At 46.8% G+C, this 17,133-nt stretch overlaps 1 protein-coding gene across 1 annotated transcript in view; it reads right to left on the reverse strand.

The window, feature by feature from the left end:
- wdhd1 (WD repeat and HMG-box DNA binding protein 1) overlaps window positions 1–16,776 on the reverse strand; it is an 87,345-nt gene extending 70,569 nt beyond the window's left edge. Inside the window, exons 1-5 of the mRNA XM_084337353.1 lie at window positions 16,648–16,776; window positions 16,125–16,220; window positions 14,557–14,668; window positions 12,262–12,413; window positions 7,610–7,721 (exon numbers count right to left, since the gene is read on the reverse strand). Of these exons, the coding sequence (XP_084193479.1) occupies window positions 7,610–7,721; window positions 12,262–12,413; window positions 14,557–14,668; window positions 16,125–16,201 (453 nt within the window). The 5' untranslated portion in view covers window positions 16,202–16,220; window positions 16,648–16,776. The remainder of the gene's footprint in view (window positions 1–7,609; window positions 7,722–12,261; window positions 12,414–14,556; window positions 14,669–16,124; window positions 16,221–16,647) is intronic.
- Window positions 16,777–17,133: the final 357 nt, after the last annotated feature.

The raw sequence follows: 17,133 nt of genomic DNA on the forward strand, positions 1-17,133 counted from the left end.
TGGTTGTGAGACTTTCGTAAGTTATTTTCAGGCTCCATGTTGTGGACCTCTGTTATTGTCAAGGTGAGTAGAACTTAAAAAGAAGTTCTGCTCTGTTGTATGTGTCTTGAGCTTGGTAGGTGATGCAATGCAGTAGAGAAAATTTGTTCCTCTGCTCTGCTCCCTACTAGTAGTGTGTATATTGGGTCAGAGCCTCCTCCTCAGGGAGTTTCAGAGCCTCCTCAGTGAGTTCAGAACCTCCCTCTCAGTGAGGGAGCCTCCTCAGAGTTTCAGAGCCTCTTCCTCAGAGAGTCCTAGTCCAATTGTTACATAGCTCAATGTTGCATATGTCTTTTCAATTATTACTCACGTGGGAAGTCTCTCTCTGGGGGTTCCCGGTCTCCTCTCTTATAGGGCAGGGTTGACAGGGGTGTTTTCCCTCGGCCGCGTCATATGGGACCCATATTTGTGTCTTGGCCAGCTTCCTGCCGCTCTCCCAGGCGGCTTGGAGGGAACGTTATCTGGGTTCTTGTCAGAATTACCATTGATATGTTTTGGGTCTCGACGCGTACATAGTGCTGGCCCTGGGTGCTTCTGATAGGAACCACACATGGGCTTGCGCGCCTTGGTTGCTCATCATTGAAACAGCGTTTTTGTGGGGCAACTGGGATGGAGTTTGTCTCTTCCGAGCGCCAGTGTACTAGGTTAGTCTCGATGGATTCTCGTTAATCTCTGGGGGGAGATGACGGAATAGATCAAAGCATTGGCGGAGTGGTCTCATGCCTTTGGGGTGGGCCACCTGGCGCGGCTTGGTGGCGCCTCTGTGATGTTTTAGATCGACACGCGTACCTACCCCCCTCCTGAGACTGGGGACGTGATTAGGACACAGGACTGGTTCTGGTCGCACCGGACCAGGTCAGTTAACCCGTTGTCCGCCGGGGCGCAGATCTGCTGTTCTGGTACCCTGAGGGACTTGTGCTTTTTCGGGGGGGGGAAATGTCAGGTCGGCCCGGGCGTTGCAGGGTTTGATGTTATGGAGATGTTCGTGATTATGTCACTGCGTGTTATCCTTCACTGTTGCTTGGTCCATATTGTGTTGTACCTTGCGCCGTGCTAAAGGAGCCTGGTCCTTCTCCATTCTTTTTTGCCCCTCTCTTCTCCTGCTTGGCGGGGCTGGGAGGGGGCTGTCGAGGTGGTTCTTGTAGAACCCCTCTGGCATCCCTGTGTACGTCCCGGTCCGCCGGGCCCAGGTCCGAATTTGTTTTCGTCGACCTGTTGGCCTGGGTTAACCCCTTCTTGAAAACTGAAACACTTGTACTGCTGTATAGCCAGTGTATACCCGCAGTTGTGTTTGAGTTTTTTCTTGGGGGGTTATAGGAACAACCGCCTCATGTTAGAACCAAGGTGGTGGTTGGTTTCCAGGTGTGTTGGTAGTGGAGTCAACTCTCGGGGTAGGTCGGGCTTGGCCCTGTCTGCCTGTGAGTGTGCCCCCGCACCTTTCATGACGTCTGCCAATCATGTCAGCCTTCTCTGCCTCGGCCCCTCTAGAGAGTCAAGGTTTTTTTTGTGGAGGCTGCGACATGGTGCACAGCATACGCCCCTTCCGCCGGGGTGCTGTTTTCAGCAGACCCCTTTGGCGCCTGTCTAGTCCGCAGTGCTCCAGGCTCAGGTCGAGTGGCCTGTTGCCTGGATTGAGGGGTCGACCTCTTTTGGGGGTTGTCTCCCCGGTGCGCTGCCTGGTCCCGCTGTGGGTGTAGCCTCTTGAGTGCTTCGGGGCGGCGTGCTATAGGGGGGGGGAAGGGCCTGCTCTTGGATGGGCCCTGTCCAAATACGCTGGCGATGTGGGGGGTGGTGTCACTAGTGACCGCCTGGTGGGGTCTCGATGCTGCGGCGTCGTTGGCCTCACCAGGCCCCCTTTTCCGGGGGGTCCAGTCCCTTCCTGGGGCTGGGTCCTCCTTCGCGCTCCGCTGCTATGGCCTTGCCACGGGGTTGGGTTTTTGCCCTCGACCCTGTGATATTAGGGGTTGTAACTGGGGTTTTATTTCTTCCCATTCGTTCCCTAGTGGCATGTGGGTTGCGCGTTTGTGTAGTCGTGGGTTCTTCTGTGGGAAGGTAAGTCCCACGGTCTGCTCACCATGTGCGTTTGAGTTGCTAAACCCCTCTTCGCACAGTCAGATCAGTTTCCCTCCCGTCCTCCACTAGGGGGGTCCGGGGGCTCGGGTCCTCCCCGGTTCCGATGGTTGTGGGGGGCCTCAGCGGGTACATTTGTCGAGCTTCCGCTCTGCTCAGCTCCTGTATTCCAGTAGATGCAGAGCGGAGCTATACAATATATACCGTATGGTTATGTCTATAACCATAGTTATATGAGTATAGTGACGCTCTGCGTCGGACTCACTGAGGACCCCGTGGTCTTCGTCCTGGTGTTGAAAGACTTGGGAAGGAGCTGTTAGTATGGCCACACCCCTGCTTATGTAGAGGAGCGGATGGGGGTGTGGCCAGGCGAGTGGGTGTATATAGGTGCATGTGAAGATTTATTCAGTGCTAGTAGGAAGTATAGAAAGTCACGCCTCACTGCTGACATCGACACATATCACAACCTCTTGTTAACATTCTCCAAAACCATCACTAATGCCAAAGCTTCTTTCTTCCACCATAGGATCGAGGCCTCTGCCAAGAATCTTCGCAAACTGCATGCTACCATGTCCTCCCTCCTCACTCCCCCCCCACCCCCCCCCTCCCTCATCTTTCTCTGCCGAAGACTTTGCGATCTTCTTTGAGGAAAAAGTGGAGAACATCCGCAGCTCCTTCTCCCAACCCCCACCCATTCCAAATGCTGAATCGAGAACCTCATCCTTCACTCTGTCATCTTTCTCTCCCATTACAGAAGCAGAGACCCTGACACTGGTAACGTCAAACCGTCCGACTACTTGCCAGCTGGACCAGCTACCCTCCCCACTCCTCCAGACCATAGCACCAGACATCCTCCCATTCCTAACTGCAACCATCAACTCCTCACTCAACTCGGGGGTGGTCCCCACCTCCCTAAAACAAGCCAGAGTCACACCGCTCATAAAAAAACCAACCCTGAACCCTACTGTCATAGGCAACTACCGTCCTGTCTCTCTTCTCTCCTTCCTTTCTAAAACACTTGAACGTGCTGTATCCAACCAACTTACTACTTATCTCTTACAGAATGACCTCCTAGACCCTAATCAGTCAGGCTTCAGGACTGGTCACTCCACAGAGACAGCCCTCATTGCGGTCACAGAGGCACTTCACTTAGCAAAAGCGAAAGGCCTCTCCTCTGTCCTGATTCTCCTAGATCTATCTGCAGCCTTCGACACAGTCAACCACCAGATCCTCCTTGCGGCCCTCGCAGGAATGGGAGTGGCTGGCTCTGCGCTGACATGGCTGTCATCATACCTCAATGACCGCTCCTACCAAGTGTCATGGAGAGGGACCCTGTCGGCCACCCGCCCCCTGCGGACGGGTGTCCCCCAGGGCTCGGTTTTAGGACCCCTTCTCTTCTCCCTCTACACTAAATCACTGGGTAACATTATCACGTCTCATGGCTTCTCCTACCATTGTTATGCCGACGATACTCAACTCTTCCTCTCCTTCCCTCCCTCAGATATCCACGTCTCTGTGCGGATCTCGGCCTGTCTGTCCGACATCTCAGCCTGGATGACGTCCAACCACCTCAAACTGAACCTAAGCAAAACAGAATTGCTCCACCTGCCGGCCAAATCCTCCCCCCTAACCGACCTTTCAATCACAGTCGAGAATGCAGCTGTGACTGCGTCCCCGACCGCCAAGAACCTTGGTGTTGTCCTCGACGACCAATTGAACTTCTCTGCTCACATCGCAGCGACGACCAGAACCTGCCGATTCCTCCTGAGCAATGTCAGAAGGATACGCCCCTTCCTGACAAAAGAAGCCACCCAACTCCTCGTCCAATCAACAGTCATCTCCCGCCTCGACTACTGCAATGCACTGCTCGCTGGCCTCCCGGCCACTGCCACTAAGCCTCTTCAACTCATTCAGAACGCAGCGGCCCGCCTGATCTCAAACCTACCGAAGTCGGCCCATGTCACCCCACTTCTTAGGGACCTGCACTGGCTCCCCATTGCTGCACGAATCCGCTTCAAGGCCCTCGACCTAGCATACCGTGCGGCAAAGGGAACCGCTCCCGCCTACCTCCGGTCAATGGTCTCTAACTACACACCCTCAAGACCCCTACGCTCTGCATCTTCTGGCCGCCTCAGACCTACTCCTATCCAAGCTCCGGGAGGGTCATCAAAGAGAAGTCGCCTATTCTCAGTCCTTGCCCCACAATGGTGGAATGAACTACCCACCCCAGTTAGGACAGCCGAATCACGTCCAATCTTTCGCCGTCGACTAAAGACGCACTTCTTCAACCATTATCTGAATTAAAAAAAAAAAAAAAAAAAAAAAAAAATCTAACCCTAACTAACCGTACTGTCATGCACTTGTCCTAATAAACTAACCTACACTGTAGCACTCAACACTTTGATGAACATTGTTGCTCAGCTGATAGAGTTGTGCCCTTCCTGATGGCTTGTCGTACAGAACTTGTAAGTCGCTTTGGATAAAAGCGTCAGCTAAATGACTAAATGTAAATGTAAATGTAGTACTGATATGGGAGTGTATTCCAGTAGACGCAGAGCGTCACTATACTCATAACTATGGTTATAGACATAACCGTACGTTTTTGTGTCGTGGAGATCGGGCATTTTGAATTACCGGCTGTTCGGGAAATGTAGTCATTTTGAGTAATTCTGAGAAGAGGAAATCCAGAGCTTTCAATGAGTGTTGGCATTTTTAAAAACTACACTTCCCCAAAGGCTCTAGCTTTCTTGACAGAAGGTGCGGCCGCAGAGGTACGCAGATCATTCTCACATCGTCACAGGGGACCTAAATTAAGAATGGCTTAGTTCAGTGGGGGAGGATCTCGTGACATCTGAACTGGAGGAATGCGCAAATATGAGAATTTGAGACCTGGACACAACACAACCACATTGCTAGAAAACAATGCAAACCCCTGGAAAAGGCCATTTATAAGATAGTTCCCTTTTAAGTCATTCTCACAAATATGTGAAAGGAAAACCATTGTGCTTGATTGAAACTTGGCAGGCATTTGAACAACTCCAGAGAAAACAAAGCACACAAACGTAACGTAAATAAACATAGTCAAAACTAATATTTTTTTTAATATCTAAGCAGACGTAAAGTAACAATCTCTTTCAAGTAAGCCTTTATATCCCGCAGGGGAAATGTACGGTTTACCACCAAGGTGAATGGATTGGAGGCCAGGTCGCCCAATAGGAGGTCGGGGTATGATGACACATGTGGAAACACTGCACTGGTGGAGTGTTGTGATCATAGTCGGGTGGCTGTGCTGCCAAATTGAATGGATAGTCATAGTCATTTTAACTGTGCATGTGCTATACCCTCATTCCTACAGGACGGTGTTCGCCACCGAAATATCCTGTGAGACATTGGGGTATAAACACAAGCACAGTTCAAATTGGTCAGCATTACCATTTGATTTGCTACCAAACACCCCATCTCCCATTAGGTGACTAAAAGATCAAACGTGCTTCAAGAGCCAGAGTGAGAAACCGACTTTCTGCAAAGGGAAGATCTAACAACGAACCCTAACAATGAATACTCATTGTGCTGTCGTGACCACAGCAGCTACAGACAGAACCAGTCACTGATGACCTGATACAGCAGCTATAGACAGAACCAGTCACTGATGATCTGATACAGCAGCTACAGACAGAACCAGTCACTGATGATCTGACACAGCAGCTACAGACAGAACCAGTCACTGATGATCTGATACAGCAGCTACAGACAGAACCAGTCACTGATGATCTGACACAGCAGCTACAGACAGTAGGACCCAGTCACTGATGATCGGTCACAGCAGCTACAGCCAGAACTAGAGTTGTTCCGATACCGATACCAGTATCGGAAATGCCGCCGATACTGCCTAAAATGCTGGTATCGGTATCGGCGAGTACATGTAAATTCTAGCCTCCGATCCCATGACATCATTCATCTCCTGCGGAGAGTGAGGATTATAAAATGAACGTGCTTTAAAGTGTGATGCTGTTTGTCATTTTAACAGCAGATACTTTCTTAAATTCCATTGTCCCCGACAGAGCGTGTGACGGGGAGCTCGGACGGGATGCGTTTTGCTTGCTGGTGTTATGATAGCATTAGCTGAAAAGCTAGCTAGTTGGAACAACATCCGCTTTAACGTTACATCAAATCAGATGATCGCCCGTCCTTTCTCCAGGACCTGACACTGTCCGTCTATCAACAATAATGCACCCACGGTGAATCGTATTCAAGTAAAGTAGCTACTGACTAGCGTTAGCTGACTAACGTTATCAAATGTCAATGCGGGGAAGACGAGCTAGGTCAGCTAGCTTAGCTTGATAACGGTACCTTGGCTAAAGTTGGTGCTATTCATAATCCAGCAATAATGGCTACAGACCTGCAAGCAAAGTACAGCAAGTTCCAAGTGCCAAATGATAAGAGTCTGAGGCGGAGTCTCAAAAGAGAATGTTGAATATTTATTTTGCATCGAAAATCACAACATGAACGTTACTACTAGCCAGAGCCTCTACGACTGCTACTAGCTTACAGACTGGGTAGCGAGTGCAACACCGTCTAACGTCCGTGCGGATCATTGGAGTAGGGTATATCTGCAGTGCCGCAGCCCCATACTCATTGATTAATGATACTAATACTAATCTATACAATCACCCGTTGTTGAATAAATACCATTACTTTCTAGTTATTACTAAAAAACAGTATATATAAACCAGTATCTGTAAAAAATAAATAAAAAAAAGTATAATTTATATAATAGTTTTTTTTTTTTTAATGTATGCAATGGTATCGGATCAGTATCGGTACCCAAAGCTTAGGTATCGGAATCGGATCGGGAAGGAAAAAATGGTATCGGAACATACAGTCACTGATGATCTGATACAGCAGCTACAGACAGAACCAGGCACTGATGATCTGACACAGCAGCTACAGACAGAACCAGTCACTGATGATCTGATACAGCAGCTACAGACAGAACCAGTCACTGATGACCTGACACAGCAGCTACAGACAGAACCAGGCACTGATGACCTGACACAGCAGCTACAGACAGAACCAGTCACTGATGATCGGTCACAGCAGCTACAGACAGAACCAGTCACTGATGATCTGACACAGCAGCTACAGACAGAACCAGTCACTGATGATCTGACACAGCAGCTACAGACAGAACCAGTCACTGATGATCTGATACAGCAGCTACAGACAGAACCAGTCACTGATGATCTGATACAGCAGCTACAGACAGAACCAGTCACTGATGATCTGACACAGCAGCTACAGACAGAACCAGTCACTGATGATCTGACACAGCAGCTACAGACAGAACCAGTCACTGATGATCTGACACAGCAGCTACAGACAGAACCAGTCACTGATGATCCGACACACGTCAGAAGAATGCAAACCCCCAATGGGGACACCGGCCACTTCGGGGCAAGATAGCATGTGAAGCATGAACGCCATGAGCCTCGTTACCCACCAGGAAGACGTCTTTGGGGTCAAAGGCAACACTGAGTACAGGAGCATCATGGCCCCGTAGCGTTTTCTGTTGGCTGCTGTCCGACACCTCCACCACTTTCACCATGAAGTCACTGAGGGGAGAGAGAACACAACCAGTCTTTATGATCCCAGAGGAGCAACCTTCACCATGAAGTCACTGAGGGGAGAGAGAACACAACCAGTCTTTATGATCCCAGAGGAGCAACCTTCACCATGAAGTCACTGAGGGGAGAGAGAACACAACCAGTCTTTATGATCCCAGAGGAGCAACGTTCACCATGAAGTCACTGAGGGGAGAGAGAACACAACCAGTCTTTATGATCCCAGAGGAGCAACTTTCACCATGAAGTCACTGAGGGGAGAGAGAACACAACCAGTCTTTATGATCCCAGAGGAGCAACTTTCACCATGAAGTCACTGAGGGGAGAGAGAACACAACCAGTCTTTATGATCCCAGAGGAGCAACTTTCACCATGAAGTCACTGAGGGGAGAGAGAACACAACCAGTCTTTATGATCCCAGAGGAGAAGTCACTGAGGGGAGAGAGAACACAACCAGTCTTTATGATCCCAGAGGAGAAGTCACTGAGGGGAGAGAGAACACAACCAGTCTTTATGATCCCAGAGGAGCAACCTTCACCATGAAGTCACTGAGGGGAGAGAGAACACAACCAGTCTTTATGATCCCAGAGGAGAAGTCACTGAGGGGAGAGAGAACACAACCAGTCTTTATGATCCCAGAGGAGCAACCTTCACCATGAAGTCACTGAGGGGAGAGAGAACACAACCAGTCTTTATGATCCCAGAGGAGAAGTCACTGAGGGGAGAGAGAACACAACCAGTCTTTATGATCCCAGAGGAGCAACCTTCACCATGAAGTCACTGAGGGGAGAGAGAACACAACCAGTCTTTATGATCCCAGAGGAGAAGTCACTGAGGGGAGAGAGAACACAACCAGTCTTTATGATCCCAGAGGAGCAACCTTCACCATGAAGTCACTGAGGGGAGAGAGAACACAACCAGTCTTTATGATCCCAGAGGAGCAACTTTCACCATGAAGTCACTGAGGGGAGAGAGAACACAACCAGTCTTTATGATCCCAGAGGAGCAACTTTCACCATGAAGTCACTGAGGGGAGAGAGAACACAACCAGTCTTTATGATCCCAGAGGAGCAACTTTCACCATGAAGTCACTGAGGGGAGAGAGAAACACAACCAGTCTTTATGATCCCAGAGGAGCAACCTTCACCATGAAGTCACTGAGGGGAGAGAGAACACAACCAGTCTTTATGATCCCAGAGGAGCAACTTTCACCATGACACACGACATACAAACACATAATAAAGGTCCATCATCATCAATATGACAATAACCTTGTTGAAAACATAGCAAACATTAACAATCAATACAAAACCTAACCACTAAGGATGCACCGATATGAACATTGGGGCTGTAGCCGATAATAGCGTTTATGTTATGGCCAGTAACCAATATCGATCCGATTTGGTCTGTATAAAAAGTGCATCCATTCCATTACAATGCTGTTGTACATGTGGAAATGCCAGAACAAAATTTGCATTAGTGTATTAAAAAAAAAAAAAAAAAAAAAAAAAAAAAAGCAGCTAGAGAGAAATAATCATGGGTCGTTTTGCATTATGCCCAGTTCTGCTCATCTGACCCATTGCTTGTAAATGAAAACAGGTCGGTTGGTGCGCCTGCGCAGTAGAATCAGGAAGCGACGGGGGCAGCGTGTCCCACCCACGCCGACCCTCACCGCTGAGAGATCGCGCTGTGCAGGTGAAAAGATGCGACGGCTGCCTCCTCGAGTACCGGAGGGGACACGTGAGGCAAGGCTTCGTCCACATTGCAGCCGGCCTGTGGGAGGCATGGTCTAGCAACGTTCAAGACAGGGGAGGGTAGAATTGGACAATGCGAAATCGGAGACGGAGAAAATTTGGAAAATGGGGAGAAAAAGTTGATGAAAAAAAAATAATAATCTGTAGTTCCATCGCGATCGCAATTACTCGTGTGCATTGGGCCTGGCTATAATACGGGAAACAATAGGTTTCAGGCGAGCAAATTTCTGACAGATGGCTGTGTTCTGATTCACTTCGAGGGGGAGGGGATTCCTGCAGCCAAACACAGAGAGAGAGAGACATCTTAGAGACCCAGTTCAAAAGGTAGGCGATACTGCCACCTGTCGGGATTTGATCGTCATTGCAATTATAACGTAGGCAGCGGTGCCAGGGAGACACAGGCAGGTCCACGCGAGTGTTTAGAATGGGGAAATCAAAAAGAAATATCATATATATATATATTTTTTAATAATCGAATTTTCTTTTCATATTTGAATCCCATGCCCATCGAACGAAGCTTCGAAGTATTTAAGACAGCCCTAGTAAATACACTGTCATACAGTAAAATCACTGCCATACATGAGGTACATTTGCTGAAGAAGTTAATCACAGCTGGGATAAATAAGCTCTTAAAGCTATTGGTTTAGGTTTGTGATGGAGTGTGTGTGTGTGAGTGTGTGTGTGAGTGTGTGAGTGTGTGTGTGTGTGTGTGTGACTTTCAATAAAAGCAATACAAAGCAAACCCCAACAGGATGCGGCAGGGAGCTCTGAAGCCCATTACTAGCAATGGCTTGTCCCTGCGCCGCGCCGGGCCGGGCAACATGCCGCTCTGTGAGCTCGCTCCAAAAGTTCAACCAGGTTACATTTGCTGCGCCCCATGGCGAGTAGGGTCGGGCATCGTTTGGATTTGAACGATTCCGGTTTCCGATTCTCCATTTCGATTCCTGTTCTAAACGATTCCGATTCTTTGAGGTGCAGGTCAAAACAGGTCACAGCTTATTTCGCAGGAGATTTTTATTTTTTTTTAATCTTTAATTTGTTCATACTATTCACATCGTCAGTTGACTTGATACAGTTTAATTTGGTTGCTGTACTGTAACTAGGGTATTAATTAACAAAGTACAAAATAAATAATAATAAAAAAATAAATGTTTTTTTTAAGAATCGAAATGCAAATATGTTACTTCCGGTTCCAGAACCGGAAGTTAGGAACCGGTTCCTATTAGAACCGGTTCTCGGTGCCCGACCCCAATGGCGAGTCCCTGCGCCTTCCGTCAAAATCACAGGCAGCCAGCCAGGCAGAGGAGGGGAGAGTTGATACAGGCACTATCACAATGTCCTGATTTCTAGCAAAACACAGTACAAACCAAATGAACAATTGCACGTTTAAACAATGCAAGGGACTACACTACCCAGCTCACACCAGCCGCAGACATAGGAAGCCTAACCATTTTTCTTTTACAAATATTGACGTGAATGTTGCGATTATATCTCACGGGTCGAACAAACCGCAACGTTATTGCCATAAAATACAAGGTATATTGTTTCTTTACCTTTCTGTGAACGTCTAGAAGAAAAACGCATCGCAAACCGAAGCTATGGACATTGTAAAAAAGTAACTGTACTTACAGTAGATTTCATTCACGGCCTTTGCTGCCCTCTACCGGGCGCCTATTGGTACTAAATCCAGATTTAACTCTGCCAATGGAAAGAGGAGATTTGGGCCATTCCATAGATGACTTGGCCGTGTGGACAAATTGGACACGTCAACATCACGACAGACATCACACCGTGTGGAAGAGCAACAACACGTCAATACGGCCACATGGTCGCCGCCTTAATTGCAGTGATAAAACGTCTTCGGGGCGAATCAATACAGGCAGCAAACGGGGCATTTATCACCTCCAATCAGGACTAATCATAATCCAATCTGAGATGGTGGTGTTGTGCCTGTACCGTGCAGAATCAACCGTGCACACCGGTGTCTGAGGCTCGTCTGGGGCTCGTCTGGTCCCAAGAGGGGGAGGAATAAACCTACTGGATCGAGGGGCTGAACCCTCGGAGTCCATTAATCGGTCACTTTGGTCTTAAATCGACTAAGATGTTATTAGGCATTCTGATGATATGATGATGGAGCTAAGATCAACTAAACGGTAGTTTGTCTCGTCTGTAGCAGGGCGATGTCAACCTGAGGTTGTAGAGACCTAGGTTGATACCATCTGTAGTGTGGTAGTGAAAGCGTTAACCATCTGTAGTGTGGTAGTGGCTAACTTACTAACAATATACCTAATTCATTTTACATCGACTCGCAACACTGGTTGTGGCTGCGTTCTGGCTCCGCCCCCTGTCATCGCCGGCAGCAGAACACCGGCAGTGTCTAATTGCACTGAAACAGTGTGTGTCAGTGGGCTTGATTGCGAACAGCTGCGCACAGCGGTCATTATTGTCCCACAGCGGTCATTATTGTCTGATAATGACCGCTGTCGGGGGGCTATTGACCAATCACAAGCAAGCATTTCGGCGAATGTGAAAACGCCATGTAATAAAGAAGGTTAACCTTTCACTACCACACTACAGAAGGTTAACCTTTCACTGCCACACTACAGAAGGTTAACCTTTCACTACCACACTACAGAAGGTTAACCTTTCACTACCACACTACAGAAGGTTAACCCTTTCACTACCACACTACAGAAGGTTAACCCTTTCACTGCCACACTACAGAAGGTTAACCGTAGTGGCAGTGAAAGGGTTAAGGCTTGAAACATCTGGAGCACCTGGAGCCGGCGGCGACGCGGGAGCCGCTGCTGTTGAAGACCACGTGCGTGGCGCCGCTGGTGAAGCGGGTCAGGATGCCGTCCGGCTCCACCTCCGGAAACGTGTGCATCTGGACCGTGTTACCGGAGCCGGCCGTCACCAGCTTGTCTTTCTGGGAGAAAAAGAATAATAGATCATGGACATCACCTGGTTCAAGTTCTCATATATGTCACAAATGTAACAGTACTATATACCTGTATGATTGATTGATTGAAAACTTTATTAACAAATTGCATAATGGGTACAATACAGTAGGGCTCAATACACACAATTGTTAAGGGGATGCAGACCAGAGAAAGACTTTCGTCTTGTTTACATCAGGGTCCCCCATTTTCAATTCATCAGGACATATATGACATACAGATAGACTGTACTACTGCTACATCTATACATGACATACCAGATTTGCAAATACAGTACTGTTTGTGATACAAAAAGAGTCCAGAGTTGTATGTCATGTATGTCCCTATGCCATAAATGTCATGATGTCATGTATGTTGTGTATGTCATAAATGTCCTGATGAATTGAAAATGGGGGACCCTGATGTAAACAAGACAAACGTCTTTCTCTGGTCTGCATCCCCTTAACAATTGTGTGTATTGAGCCCTACTGTATTATTGTACCCATTCTGCAATCTGATCTGTTGAATAAAGTTCTCATTCATTCATTCAAGTTCTTTATTTGTCAACTACACAACAATACAGGGGCATTTTGCAGGTAATGACATGTGTGTGTGTCCGAGCTCGGACTCAACAGTGCACGATTAAGAAACAACAATGAAGACAAGAATGGTAACAATAAGTAGTAGTACAGCTTGTGTTATATTACGTTTTATTGTATTTTCTTTATTTTTGTGGCCATCTTGGTCTATATAACCTCAATGTCAATGTCATAATTTGTCAAGTATACTATTATATACTTATTGTTTATGTGTCTTGTAAGCCCATATGGGCTGGGCATACACCTGGATGTAAGACACGAAAATACAAAAAACATCAAATCAAATCAAAGTAGTAAGATCAAATTAAATATAAAATGAGGCGAGATAAAATAGTCAATTATTTACAGAAAGCGTCTTGCGTAAAAGTGTATAGTGCCTATTAACCCTTTCACTGCCACACGACAGCCGGTTAACCCTTTCACTGTGACACTACAGACGGTTAGCCCTTTACTATCACACAACCGACGGCGATGCTCCAACATTAGCATCATTAGCTCCGCGGATGCGGAGCTAATGATGGAGCATCGCCGTCGGTTGTGTGATAGTAAAGGGTTAACCTTCTGTCGTGTGGCAGTGAAAGGGTTCAATTGCAGTGCAGGGCGCGTGTGTCTTTTGTGTGTGTGTGTTCAAGAGGCCTAATCTAGTTTCATATTATGGATGTTCTGTATCCCACATAACCACACGATCAAAGAAACGCAATTCAGAACAGCACAGAATATCATTCTCTTTCATCTCACATCCTAACTTAAAAAAGGTGCACGCCAACATTATGGGAAATGCACCCATAATCTTCTCCAATGTCAGACAAGAAGATAAGATACCAATAATTTCCTCTCTGTGCATTCAGCAGAAAGCTATCCACCTGCAAGCTAGCCTAGCTTAGCACAAACTAATGGAAGCAGATATGGACTACTAGCATAGATGTTGGCCAAAAGCACCTCCCCCAGAGTTTTAAGGCTAGTGGTCCATATCCGCTTCCATTAATTGTGCTAAGCTAGGCTAGTTCGCAGCTGGATATCATTCTACTGAACGTACAGAGAGGAAATTGGTATGGATGTGCGATATTATCGGCCTACCGATATTGGCATTAAAATGTGATATGGGAAATTATCGGTATCGGTTAAAAAAAATGTTTTTATTATTATATATTTTTTACATTTATTTAACCTTTATTTACCCAGGCAAGCAAGTAAGAACAAATTCTGATTTTATTTATTGTCAAAAGTATGCATAATGTTGTGTTAATTCCACAACAAGATATATGTAATGTTACCTGAAATTATTCCGTTTTTTGGGGGGAGAAACCCTGCATATCGGTATCGGTTGATATCGGTATCGGAAATTAAGAGTTGGACAATATCTGTATATCGGTATCGGTAAAAAAGCCAATATCGAACATCCCTAATATCCATCTTCTTGTCCGACTCTGGAGGGCGACGGTATGCACACTTCTCATAATTTATCATTATCACAGGGTTATATTTTGTACATTATCTTGCACACAAATTAATTTAGTCTGTGTGGACTAGATACCTTCAGAGCGAGAGAGTAGACTTTTTCCCCCACGCTGATGGACTTAGGATCGTCGTCGTCCAGACTCTCCCATATCCGGACGTCTCCATCACTGCCACAGGTCACTATGAACCTGAGGAGGGAGGGAGGGAGCCCCTGGGGGATCAGGGAAGGACTCGTGGGAGAAAAGCTCCCAAAACGGGTCAAATAATTGCCACCATATGCATGCCATGCAAGACAAGAAACAGTTCATATATTACTATAACACTTTGTACAATCCATTTGTGGAGGGCGTGCCTTATGTTGTGATGGAACACCTTGAATAAATCCATGGATAGGAAACACTGGTCACACTTTATCATTACTCTGTGTGTGATGTTCAAGAATAAATGCGTTATGGGTGATTTTACAACTGCTCAACATGGTATAGCCTAACCTAAATATAACTCTGCTAAGTACAGTGTTGTGTACAGTTTCTACGTCAAATGTATATACTCTCTTTTCTGGACAATTTTTGTATCACAAACAGTACTGTATTTGCAAATCTGGTATGTAATAAATGGGTAGCAGTACTGTCCATCTGTATGTCGTGTGTGTCATATATGATGAATTGAAAATGGGGGACCCTGATGTATTGATTGAAAACTTTATTAACAGATTGCAGAATGGGTACAGTACAGCTCAATACATACAATTGTTAAGGGGATGCAGACCAGAGAAAGACTTTCGTCTTGTTTACATCAGGGTCCCCCATTTTCAATTCATCAGGACATATATGACATACACAACATACAGATAGACAGTACTGCTACATCTATACATTTATGACATACCAGATTTGCAAATACAGTACCGTTTGTGATACAAAAAGTGTCCAGAAAAAGAGTGTATATACATTTGACGTAGAAACTGTACATTGGAGGAGGTTGGGTAGGTGGGGTGGGGTTGGGTGGGTGGGGGGCTGTACATTGGAGGTGGGGGGGGTTGGGTAGGGGGGGGGGGACACACTGTACATTGGAATACTGACAAAGCCATACTTGGTCATTTACTGTACAACTGGGTTAGGACATTTGTAGGGGCCAGTTTCGAATTGCAGTCTCCCGTAGGTGTACTTTGAGAGTGTTTTTGAAGGTGGGTAGTGATTCACATTCCTTTACAGCTTTAGGTAGGGCGTTCCACATTGATGTGGCATAATTGCGAAACGTGTTTAGTCCCTTGTTTGAGCCGAATCTGGGTTTAACATGATTTGTGGAGCTCCCTCTGGTGTTGTGATCGTGGTATTCACTGACCTTTGGGAAGTATTTTGACATGTACATGGGTACCTTAGTCGTGTAGTGTATCTTGTAGACCAGGTCCATTGCAAGTTTCTGTACTCTGTCGTCTACTCTAAGCCATCCTAGGTTGTCAAAGTGGGCAGGGGTGAGGTGGGTTCTATGAGTCAGGTCAAGCAGTAGTCTGACTAACTGTAAACAAGACGAAAGTCTTTCTCTGGTCTGCATCCCCTTAACAATTGTGTGTATTGAGCCGTACTGTATTGTACCCATTCTGCAATCTGTTAATAAAGTTTTCATTCATTCATTCGGACTTACTTGCCACTGTCGTCGAAGCAGACGTCGGTCTGGCCCTCGGAGTGGCCGTAGCGCATTGACTTTCGCTCACAAGGCATTTTGACAAATGACAACACACTGAAGAATCACAGAAGAGAAATGACGTTGTTATTATTAATACTGACAGTAACAGACAGCATCAAGGCATGTTGTCATCACGGCTGCATGTTCAGCAAGTGTTTTGTACATTATTGCTGACCGAAGGATACTCGTGAATACTTGAAACGTTGGCTGTCGTTTGTCTAACTAGCAAGGCAGACTATACTACGAGTACAATGTACATGGTAGCTTGGCTGGCTGAACATTAGCTTGTTATGAAGCCACTGATTCGGTTAACCACGGTATCAACTCACACTCGCAAGCGTCGTTACTTCTAACTGCACGTCACAGCTATTTAACGCCAGCTGTCTCGTTGTTCGGCGTCACTTGTGGTTATTTTCGGGGTGGAACGGGTGTAGTCCAAGGGTAGCGTTTTATGCGACAAAAAAAGTCGTAAATAACTTACAACTTCAATGGGTTATGTTTTCTCTCCCTCAGAGATGTGGCTCGGCTGAATCTCCCGCGCTGTGTTGAAAACAAGGAACCTCGGTGTGAGAACTCCCGCCAGCGACGTCATCACGTCACCCTGTCGTCTCCTCCCATCTTCTTCTTCTTCTTCTTCAATGGGTATAATGGCAGATCGCGACCACAAAAGGCGCATACCGCCACCTACTCGTCTCCTCCCATGTTCTTCTTCTTCGTGTACATTTCCGGCGGACTACGCATCTAGGCGTATAGATATCTATGGTATTGCCGCCCTCCACATGACAGTGAGAGCACTGTAGAAACAAAATTATGGCGGGTCGCGACCACAAAAGCCGCACACCGCCACCTACTCGTCTCCTCCCATGTTCCGGCCGCGTGTATGCTTTCTACAACGCAGTTGGGTTTCCGGGTTCCTCTGATTGGCCACTAAGCCCACGTGACCCTACGCTTTTACGCCCCCCTTATC

Source organism: Notolepis coatsorum (genome assembly GCF_963971535.1).
Source record: "Notolepis coatsorum genome assembly, chromosome: 20".
NCBI classification, from domain to species: Eukaryota; Metazoa; Chordata; class Actinopteri; order Aulopiformes; family Paralepididae; genus Notolepis; species Notolepis coatsorum.